The sequence below is a fragment of the Prionailurus bengalensis genome, chromosome D3 (assembly GCF_016509475.1).
Source record: "Prionailurus bengalensis isolate Pbe53 chromosome D3, Fcat_Pben_1.1_paternal_pri, whole genome shotgun sequence".
NCBI classification, from domain to species: Eukaryota; Metazoa; Chordata; class Mammalia; order Carnivora; family Felidae; genus Prionailurus; species Prionailurus bengalensis.
In genome coordinates this window covers 58,254,863-58,266,459 of record NC_057356.1, presented here as the reverse complement: position 1 = coordinate 58,266,459, position 11,597 = coordinate 58,254,863, and the positions used below count along the sequence as shown (strand labels likewise).

Genomic DNA, 11,597 nt, shown 5'->3' with positions numbered 1-11,597 from the left:
GGAGGCTGCTTGGGATTCTCTCTCCACCTCTCTCTGCCCTTACCCTGCTTGCAATTTCTCTCAAAAATAAATAAGCTTAAAAAAAAAAAACAAACAAGTGGATCGTACTCAGAGAGACACAATAGCTAAATGCAACGTATGATTCTGAGCCAGCATTGTTTTTCCTTTGTTAAAAAGATATTTAAGGAAAGGAAACTGAGAAAGTTAATAAGGAAATCTGGCAACATGTCAATTAAGGTCTGTAGATTAGATAACGGCACTGTGTTAATGTTAACTTCCCGATTTTGATCACTGTACTGTGGTTATGTAAGAGAATGTCCTTGTTTTTAGGAAATACATGCCAAACTATTAGAGAGGATTATGTGTGCAACTTACTCTCAAATACTTCAGGAAAAAGGTAATAATAGATGTGTTTATTTACGTGTGGGAAAGAGTGAATGATGAAGCAAATGAGTTACCATGCTAACACTTGGGGAATATGGGTGAAGGGTATACAGGAATTCTTTGCGGTATTTCCAAAACTTCTCTAGAAGTCTGGCTTCAAAATAAAATGGAAAAAAAACAAAACCAAAACAGGTGGCCAGTTTGGAATTAGCTGGGTCAGCCTGAAGATAGCTGTCAGCCACTTGGACCGGGCATTGGAGGGGCCAATTTCCCTCTTCCTTCCCTATTAAGGAGGGATCTGGGAGCCCCAGCTGGGGAGGTGACAGGCAGCAGGGAAGCAGCGATAGTTGGAACCTATATGAGTGTCTTTCCGCTGGAGCCCACCACTCCTCTGACTTTGAACACCAGACCTAGCGTTCAACACTGTCCGCGTGAGCTTACTTTGGGGGTCTCTGTCTCCATGCCTTTGACACACTGCTCCTCCTCTGCCTGGAACACCCTCCTGTCCTTGCCCTGGCCCAGCAAAAGTGCCCTATCTCTGGGAAGATCCTGATGGAAGTCTCCCGCCCAGGGGCTGTTGTTCTGGCCTCTGGGAGCTCTTAACTGCAGCTCGAAGGAGCGCCTGTGTGCTGCTGGTGGTCAGAACCGATGTCATTGAACTTTGCCTAGTGCATAGTGGACGATCACAAAAGGCCTCAGAGCTTACTGAAGACCAATGTGTCCTGAACTTTGGGGATCTGATGAAAGGTATGAACCCTCTGGTCCAGGTGAGCATCCAGGTGAGGAGAGAGGTGGGAGACAGGTGAGGAGAGGGCCGTGTGCAGGGCCGCTCTCCACCCGGGACTGAAGGTTTTGGAAGACCAGGGGGCTTTTCCTTTCGGAGACCGCCCAGTCCGGCACCTCCCCCTGCGTAGGGTGGGACGGAAGCCCCGGGGCCCCTACCCATTTCTCTGCTCTTTTCCTAAGCTCAGGTGGGAGATTTGGGGGTCGCAGCCCTAGCTGGCCCTCCCCTGCTGGGGCTGCACCTGCTTCTCCTCCCAGCAGGTGCGTGGCAAGCAGAGAGGCAGGGAAAAGTTCTGCCTGGGGTCACTGCTCCCGAGACCCTTCTCACACTCATTGTTACTCAACCTTTTCCCCTCCATCGCAGTAAATCTCCTTCTCTTATTCTCCACGTTGATATAGTAAGTTGTGTCATTTTGAGAAGAAATACATAATAGTATATTAGAGGAATCATGGATCTCCTCATTCATGCTTAGAAAAAATTTATTACAATGTAAGAAAGTCTGAATAGCATGAATTTATTATAATGATTTAACACTTCTGCACTTGAGTTAAAAATGCCTCTCCATAAATAACTGTCCCTGGAAAACATAGCAAATTTACACAGTTTACCATTTCCCAATGTTATATAAATCCAACAAGCTTAAATCACCTCCAGCTGGGAGGAGGACACTGAAAGCCAGGGCTGGGGGGGGTTCATGGAGTCTCGGCTGGCAGCAACAAGAGGCGGGACAGCTGGCCTTCCCTTCTTCCAGCCCCTCGTCTCAGCACAGGGGAAGAGAAGGACAAAGAGCAGGGATACCAGGGTTTATAACTGCAGCACAGGTGAAGGACCGTGGGCCTTGGACATTCTGGTGGCGGTCAGGCCGGGGCTGTTGTCTGTGCGGTGGTGCCAGTGAGGTGCGGGCCAAGGCAGCCCAGCTATGGACCGCAGAGGAAGGGGAGGGAGGGGCCGGCGCCCATGCCTTGTGCAGATCTCAGACAGGACGGGACCTGGTCTCCCGGCCGAACGCCTCTTGTCTCCCGCACCCCAACACTGCTCTTTGTTCCTGGGACTTCTGGTCCCTACATTCCAGGGAGCCCCCTCTGCCTCCACTGGATACCCTGCCTCAGCCTCCTTGCATGGGCATCTTTGCCTAATCATTCTAGTTTTCCTCTGGGCTAGTTTTCCCAGGCTAGGTCAGCGTTCGAGGCACCAACTCATAGGGTAGGAATTACCACCCCCTTTTTATAAATGATTTTATAAATTACTGTATTTGAGGCTTAGAAATTATAATTGATAAAGTTTAACTTTATTTTTTTATTTGAAAGAGAGGCAACTAGCGAGTGCAAGTGGGGGAGAGGGGCAGAAGGAGAGAGAGAGAATTCTAAGCAGGCTCTAGGCTCACCACAGAGTCCCTACGTGGGGCTCAATCCCACAACCCTGGGATCATGACCTGAGCCGATATGAAGAGTCAGATGCTCAATGGACTGAGCCATCCACGTGCCCCTGTAAGGTTTAACTTTATAATAAAGTTTAAATTTATAAAGTATAACTTGCCTAAATGTGTACATCTCACAAGTGGTAGAGCTGAGTTGATTCCAAGGTCAATATTTGTCGTCTTTGGACACTCAGCATGCTAATAGGGAGACAAACAGTACACAAGACAATACAGCACAGTTTGAGGTGGGATAGGACAGAAGGTTCTCTGGAGCATTAGCAGAAGCAGAGAGTCTATAAGGATGCCCGGAGGGATCAGGAGAATATGGAAGCGGTGACAGCTGAGCTAGGTCTGAGAAAGTCATCCGTGAGACAGAGATGTGGAAAAGCCACACAGATGGCAAAGAGCAGCGTGTTTTTGGGAGGTGGCCAATAGCTGTGAGTTGGAAAGGTGAATAGAGCAGAGAGAGGAGGGAGGTGAGGTGGATGAGGGAGGTGGGGTCAGATGCTGAGTCCTGCCTGGTAGGTCACTCTAAAGTGCATGCTCCTTGCCCTGTAAGCATCATGGAGTCCTTTGGGTTTTTAAACAGGAAAAGTTGTTAAGTCTTAGATTTGTTTGGAGAGAAAATGTGAGTCAGTGTGGGAATAGAGAGGGAGCAATAGAATGTCCCCAGACCCCTCAGTACAGCCCTATCTTTCTCCCTGTGAGAGAGGTGTAAGCAGCCTGGAGTATTCAGGGTACTGAACTTTGGAGGCACACATCTGTTTAATTTCTTCCTTCTCTCCTTTCCTCCCTTCCACCCGTGCACCTACCTATCCATCTAACTGATAATGATGAGAGTCTGTAACGTGCCAGGAATCATGCTCCTTTCTTGGGACTGAGTGATGGCTAAGACCAACATCTTATTCTGGCCACCATGGGGCCTACCATCTAAAGGAGGGAACAGATAAACAGACAGTCCTAGCACAGTAAGTGTTGTGATAGAGGATATACAGAGAGCTAAGAAAGCTCATGAGAAGCTCGCGAGAAGGATATCACGCTGCCTTCAGTAACTAAGGAAGTTCACAGTGGTTGGAGCACAGAAGTCAAGAGAAAGAAACAGCAGGGAAACGAAGGGGCCAAACCATGAAGAGCCTCATGCATTAATGCTCAGAAGGCCACACTCCCACTTAAGTGCAATAGGAAAGGAAGTACTGGAACTTTCCAACGCTTTAAGCCAGGGCGTGACATGGCAAGATGACCGTGGTCGCTTCACGGGGAAAAATTAACAGGTAACCCTTAGGAGTGCTTATTTACCTGTGCTGAGTGCTCGACATGCTCGCTGCACCTTCACGACAATTCCGAGGTAGCCTCTGTCACGATCCCCATTTAAAGATAAGAGCGAGGCAAAGAGGGTTAAGTCACTCTTTCAAGGATGAGTCCAGGCCATCTAGCAGGGAGCCCAACACAGAGACTGTTGTCCTAGAGACGTGTCAGCAGAGAGGGCGGAGAGGGAAGATTGAGGAGTAGGAGGTGGACTCGTTACTACTCGGGTTTGACCGGAAGACGGGGGGGGGGGGGGGGGGGGAGAAGGGAGTAATGGCCCTCCCACCCCCAGATTCTGAGTTGGAATTCTATTCTTTACTGGCCGATGGCCTCAGTTAGGGTAGGTCAGGCCTCATGTTCGTTATCGGTGCACAAGATAACATGCTAACACTAGGCACGTGTACATGTTTCCCTGTCCTCGTTCCACAAAGAATTAAAGGTGGCTTACAAGAGACGCTTATATACTCAAATGGTTTTGTATTTTTATTATTTTTTTAAAGTTTATTTATTTTTAGAGAGCGAGCGAGCGAGCGGGGGAGAAGCACAGAGAGAATCCCAAGCAGGCTCCGCCCCATTGGCGCGGAGCCTGACATGGAGCTTGAACTCCCTTACTGTGAGATCGTGACCTGAGCCGAAATCAAGAGTCGGATGCTTAACCGACTGAGCCACCCAAGCGCCCCCCTGAAATGATTTTTTAAAAGTACAAATATCATAAGCATTGAACAAGATGACGCACAGGGCTCGGAGCTGGTTGAGTGAGGACTGTGGTCTTGCCACCTCCTCCTCTGAGGGATACCTGCAGTCCCCTTGATCAGGGGGAGGTGCCAGATTGACCTGGGGAAAAAGGGGCAGGATAGAGTCTCTGGCTGTTAATTGGATCCACGAGTCTGATCTCAAAACTGGGCATTTCAGGCACACAAGCCCTCCCCAGCATCTCTTAGCACCTAAAGCCACCTAGACAGGACCATTTTTCCTGTGTCCGAGTGCGGTGATAGTTCTTCCTTGCTGAACAATTTGGGTGACAGGCACGTGGAAGGGACTCAGGGGTGCACGTACATTGAAACTTCCTTTCCAGCAACCACACAGCCTAGAGGAGACTTGGGGTCCGTGATGGGAGTGGGTTGGAGTCAACCAGGAAAACCTAACAGTTTGTGGCAAACCGTTTCCTCTCTCTGAGCTGACCCACGCTCCTGATGTTTAACACATACTGAGGAAAACAACATTTTGATAACTTGTGGTGCTGCTCTTGCTTCCAAGCTACGCCTCACAGGTCTGAGGAGGGGTGTCGAAGGGATGATTCGATACCACAACCACATGAGGAGAATAGCCATGGAGCTAACTGATTAACTTAAAATCTCTCATGTATATGAACAGTTGCCCACATTAGAAACAATATGCACTGAGGGGAGGCTAAAGCACGAGCTGGGAGGAGTCTGCTGTAGCCTCTCCACCTCATTAATGACTGCAGACTTCATCCGGCTCTCTCCTTTAGGCCTATTGCTTCCCAGAGTCTCTGGCTAGCAAATCTCTCATAGGAGCCAGGTGCTGGGAGCTGGGCCAACAGCCAAGGGCAGCTCTGAAGGAGAGAGCCCCTCCTTCCTCGTGACGTTTGGGGTTTTCTAGAGAAGTCCCCACCATGGGGTCTGTTTGGATGAACACAAGTGTGCCTCCAGGAAGGATGACTGTCAGCAAAAGCTTTTTCTTGATTAACCTTAGTTTCCTAAATCAGGCACTTTGGGCCCTTGTAGGGAGCTCTGGTGGACATACTTTGCCTTTTCCCATTTTGCAAACACTGGTTGTTTTTTCTCTCACAGAATAGTGGGTAGCAGGGTAGGCAATGTTGTGGCCCTATGTGCAGCTCTCCTAATACGTATCCAGTCTTGCTTTGAGGAAGCAGCTGGAGGCAGTCACTTTGGGAGTACTTTACCAGGAAGAAAGCCTGACCCCTCTGTGTCTGCTCCTCTTTTCATACGATATCTGCAATTAGGTCAAGCGTCCAGGCTCTACAACAGCCTCGAAGTCCTACAAGAACCTTTTCATATATTATGTATCTCCACATATGTATCTCCAAGACAGAGTAAGATGTTAACATACACTGTTCAATTCATAAGGAAGATACTGGATTAGACACAAATTCACATCCTACTGCCCTGACACACGGGAAATGCCCACAGGATACAGAAAGGCAACTGGTGGGGGAATGTAGCATATGAAAAATACGTTGATTGATGCTCTGCTGAAAATTCATCTTGGCTCTTCCAAATTGCTCATGCAGGGGGAGGTAAAGAAGCAATTAAACTCCAATCTGTGGCATGTGATAGACTCACCCCAAAAGACCTCAGCTTAAATCTCACTTATGATTCTTCTAAAGGCAAACAAGCTTCTTAAAGAAATCATAATCCTTTTCTTGGTCCTTCTGGCACCCTCTTACTCTGGAGAGCTGTAAAGACACCGGCGTCCAAACGGGAGAGTGTTGTTATGGCTGATCCAAGGGGGGATGTACTTAAGGTACTCATGACACCTGGGGCAAGGAAAAGAAAGTTCTGGAAACTTAAATTTAATTGAGAAAATGGCTGAAGGCTCTCAGCTTCTACCCCTTCTGCCACACCAAAAGAAACTCCAAACACTTGTTGAAATGGGATGAAATGGACTCAGTTACTCTCACAGGGGTGAATTTTAAAAGAACATTGTAATTGGCAGTATTTTTTCAACCTTTCAGTTGAATGCCTAAACCTAGTTAATCTTGACCTTGAATTAAGGATATGGTATTGGTAGGTTCCATTCTTTTTTCCAAAGAGCAAAAAGACCCAGGTAAAGGAAGGCTGAGTAGAGATGATATGGCCTCAGCCTGAAGAGACAGTGAAATTGAGATCCATTCAGATGAGGACTCTGCTTAACAAGGCTTTTGTAGGCTTAAATAATCTAGTTTTGATAAGGCCATGCAGGCTCACTAAATGCAGTTTGCACTGGGTGGCCTGACTTTGGCTACCAACGCTCACTAACTGACAAAGACTCTTGGTCCTACTTCAAGCCTGGGACTGGTGAAAGGGAGAGAAAAAAAGCAACACATTCCAGATCAAATAAAGTCATTGAGCATACACATCTGGGGACACATTTTCCCCTTGCTTCCAATGACTGAGAAGTTTTAAACTCACTGGCTCTACCAGGCGCATCATGCTGCCGATCAGCATGAGTGCCCACCAGAGCCCATTGTAAGCTGAAGGACCCATCTCAAGAGCTCTGCTGAATAGGAGAACAGAGAGAAAACGAGGCCTCAAGTGTACTTCTTCCATAGGCCTTCTCGGGTCAAATGGAGGCCCAGTGGGAAAGATGGAGAGACTCTGCCTGGGGTGGTGAAGGAGAATCTGGCAAGTAGAGATGGTTCTTTGAGGTCATGAGACAGTGGGACAGTGATCCTGAGCAGAGCACATAAAAGGCCTGGTCACCAGGGCCTTTGATCCTCATAGGTAGGAGGGAGGCCCGGGGAGAGCCTATCAGCCTGTGGTAGCTGATGCCCCTCTCTAGCTCTGCCATCTTCCCCAGATACAGCCACGGGCAGTTCCGAAGAGTGAAGAATATAGACACGTGGGCCAATAAGACGTACTGAGATATTGCTCTTATTTATCCTGGGAAATGGGTGAACGGCAGGAAAAGCACTTTAGGCCTGTGCCTCCATTTTGTTTCCTGAGGGTAGTCACTCTGTTGTGTGATTTAATGCTGGTTTCCAAGGGTTGGGTGGGTCCCTCCCCCTAGCCCATTGTGCCCCTTGGTTGAGGGATGGGCAGCTGCTGGGCTGATGACTACTGATATTGGCTCACAATTAGTCCCCAGGGTTGCTTGTGAGCATAGGCACAGGAGCTCCAACTTTGGGATTCAATGGCTACGCGTACAAAGAGGCAGGCAGTGAGGGAACAGAGGTAAAGGAGAGGTAAAGGGTCTTTCTGAAACTGCTTATGTTACAAAGGGGCTACTTTGAAATCAGAGGGATCTTTCAGTGAAAACGTTTTCCTTGTATACGAAAGAAAGCCAACCTTTTCCAATAAAGTATTGAGAAGGAAACACTCTTGAAACCAGGCCGAATATGACAAGGCTTGGCCTAGAAAAGATACTACCCTCCACCCCCATAACCCCTTAATGTGTTACCTACTGATTGGTCTGACCAAAACCACTCCGGGTTCGTAGAATGATTTCTGTGTTCAATACACAACAGGATGCTAGTATGGGAGAGACACGGTTACTTTGCCATCAAATAATTTAACAGCCTAGATCAGTACATAAAGAAGCCCACACATTTCTGATGGAAATTTTGTAGCATGTGTTTCAATGTCAAATGAAAAAGATATCTTCCAGAATTTGATTCTCCTCCAGGTCTTCAGGGGTCCTGCCTGCCCCCACCTTGTTCCAGATTGATTTTCGAGGACTAAATCGGCAAGTACTGTGATTCCAGGCCCCAGCTTCTCTGGAGGGATGGGGCTGAGGTTTGGGAGCAGACTTTGGACTCAGAGATTGAACCAAATCCAACAGAGAGGTCTCATACCTGCAACACACACACAACCCAGACAGAAAATGATCAGACTGATGGAACATTAGAATCCAAGAAGCCTACAGAGTTGGGCTGCCTGGGGTGAGAATCAGATCACCTCTCACATCATTTCCAAGAGGGCCTTCTAGGGGAACTTTAGAAAGGTAAACAGCAGAAGGCTCCTGCTGTCTGTCTGTAAGCTCTTCTCTTCTTCTGATCGTTAACATTCTTTTCTAACCTGTGAAGGGAGACTGTGGAGTGGGCAAAGGAATTTGACAATAGTAATGACAGACATAGTAACATTTATTGCAAGCTTACTGTCAGGCACTGTTCTTAATGCTTTATATATATTCAACCTTCACTTAACCCTCTGAACAACCCAGTGAAGTAGGTATTATACTAGTCTGATCTCCACTATATACACAAGGAAACTGAGGCTCAGGAAGTAACTCATCCAACATGAAGCCATTATATGACCAAGTCAGGATTTGGACCCAGGTAGTTTGTCTCCAGTGCTCACATCCTGAGGCTCAGGAAGTAACTCATCCAACATGAAGCCATTATATGACCAAGTCAGGATTTGGACCCAGGTAGTTTGTCTCCAGTGCTCACATCCAGGACACTAAAGCTGCCTCTCAAAGTCTTTGTAGCCAGCCAGACCTGGTTTAGATCTCTGCTCTACCATTTGCAGGCTGTATGATCTTGGGAAAGTTCTTCAACCTCTCAGTTCAGTTTCTCATGCATAAAAGGCTGACAGAACTGCTGTTACAATTAAATTAATCGGTTGGTATAAAATAACATAATAAGTACTCGGTAAATACTAGTTCCCTTCCTGCTATCTTACTCCCACTCTCTCTAGAACCTTGGGAAAAGACACTCTCATGTGAATCCATAAAGAGCCCCCTCCAAAGAAAGTCTGCCTTGGTGTCTAGCATTTTCATCACAAAGGGTAAGTTTAGGGGCACCTGGATGATTCAGTCGGTTAAGTGTCTGACTCTTGATTTTGGCTCAGGTCTTGATCTCACGGTACATGAGATTGAGCCCCGCATCAGGCTCTATGCCGACAGCTAGGAACCTGCTTGGGATTCTCTTTTCCTCTCTCTCTGCCCCTCTCCTGCTCATGTGCGCACGCTCTCTCTCTCTAAATAAAAATAAAACAAAACAAAACAAAGGTAAGCTTAGGGCAGCATAGAGGCAGAGAAACTAGTGGTGGCCAATAATATGTATCCTCATCCACGGCCCATTTGTATGTATGTCCAGTATGGAACGTCAAAGGCATAAATGTATCTGCCTCCACATTCATTCATATGAGGGGCAAGCAATTTCTACAGATATGTCATGAAGCCTCAAACAGGGCATGTGTGACCTGTGCATCTGCACAGGGGCCTGGACTTGGCTTAATGCTCTTCTGTTGTGGTCTTGAAACTCTTGATTTTATCTTTGACCTTGTGTTTTTGAAGTCTGATGAGACCAGGGAGCAGGTGTGTTAGCAGAGGAGATGTGCTGGGTATGCATATGTGGGTTTGGACCCACAGGCACAGTGGGCAATGGGCAGTGCCTATGCCAAACAGCTAGCCTGCCTTCCTGGTGTGCACATTCATACCAGAAGCAGCCTGGGGCACTGCAGGGCACCAGGGGTGTGGCTGGGCTAGGACCTGGGCCCAGATTGGTTACGGTTATGGTGAAGGCAAGCAGCGGCAGCAGCGGTGAGAGACTGGCTTGCCTATCTTTTCCCAGATCCTGTCCCCAAGGCGAAACATTAGCTCTCTGGCCTGAGCGCGGAGATGGGAATGGTGGTGTTTAGGCAATAACACGTTAGTAAATTATTATAAAATAAAAGTATATACATGGACATTGCAATAAAGCATATCGAAGAAATATCAGAATTCTTTGAGGAGTTTAGAATCTGGTCTTAAAAACTGCTGCATCATTGCAAAGCAAATATCCACAGGTTCAGAAATAGCAATTAAATGTTAAAGACTGTCGCATCTGATGGAAAAGAACACTATTTTCACATGCAGCTTCAAATGAACTAGTGAGGAGGGCAGTTTTAAAATTAATTTTCCTACATCATGAAAGATACAGCAATAGAAAGCAAAAGTAGGAGTTTAGAATTATATACAAATCATTAAGTGACTTTTGGTTTCTTGTATGACCTCTACAAGTTATAGGAAAAGCCAGGGAAAAACAACACAGTACAAACTTATACTTAAAATTAGATTTTCTGACACACATAAAGCTAATGTGTATAAAGAATCGAATCTTTTTAGAAAAATTGCTCTGTGTCATCAGCTCAAGAGATACTGAAATTTATATTTTTAAATCATTTATCAGAAATCTATCCCAGTTTTGTCAGAGCCTTTAATATATCCCTAACACTTCCAGTGTCAGTAGTATCAGCAGAAATATTCTTCTCAAAATTAAAAATTGCCAGAAATTATGTGCGCTATTTCATTTGCCGAGAGTGACTGATTTGCTTTTAATTGTATCATTTAAAATAAACTTGCTAAATGAATCAATTTTGATGATCTAATAAATGAATTTAAAGAAAAGCCAGCCAGAAAAATCTTAGGATCAGTCAAGTTATCACATTAACAAAGTATTATTATTTGCTATATAAAATTATGACCACAAAAATATACATTTTTTTGCTATCTGCAGGTGTATGTTATTACTCACGAATCACCATTACTGGTTATGCTTTATACGTTTCTTCTTAAAAGAAAAAGCTTTGCATTTTAGGACCTTTAACTGCACATTTTCATCCTACTTTTTGAACAACGGACCCCACATTTTCACTTTGCGTTGGTTTCATAAGTTATGTACCTCGCCCTGCCCTCAAGTCCCAGGCAAAATCAGATTATATTTCATGCATGGAAATGTCATCATTTTCTATGATATGAAAAACTGTAAACTGAAATTCCTTTTAGCTGATTTTTTTTTGCAGTTTTTATTCTCACAGCATTAAGACACTGTTCAATACAATTATATCTGTCATTCAACACAGTGGTTTCTGTGTTCAACCAAAACATCTTAAAGTGTAAGCCAATGAGTTGGGTACTGCTTCCAAGAAAGTTTATCATAAAGACAGATCTACTTCATGCTCAAGGCATGGGCTTTGTTTGAATCTTCCTTGGAGACACCTGGCAATGGTAACATTCATCTCTTTATACGGACTGCCAAGA

At 45.8% G+C, this 11,597-nt stretch overlaps 1 protein-coding gene across 4 annotated transcripts in view; it reads right to left on the bottom strand.

Annotated features, from left to right (window-relative positions):
• Window positions 1-3,603: 3,603 nt before the first annotated feature.
• The window catches only part of KIAA1328 (KIAA1328 ortholog), a 347,018-nt gene continuing 339,024 nt past the window's right edge, over window positions 3,604-11,597 (bottom strand). For all 4 annotated transcript variants that reach the window (XM_043558639.1, XM_043558640.1, XM_043558642.1 and 1 more), the window contains one exon: window positions 3,604-8,427. In XM_043558639.1, coding sequence (XP_043414574.1) covers window positions 8,217-8,427 — 211 coding nt within the window. In that variant the 3' untranslated portion in view covers window positions 3,604-8,216. The remainder of the gene's footprint in view (window positions 8,428-11,597) is intronic.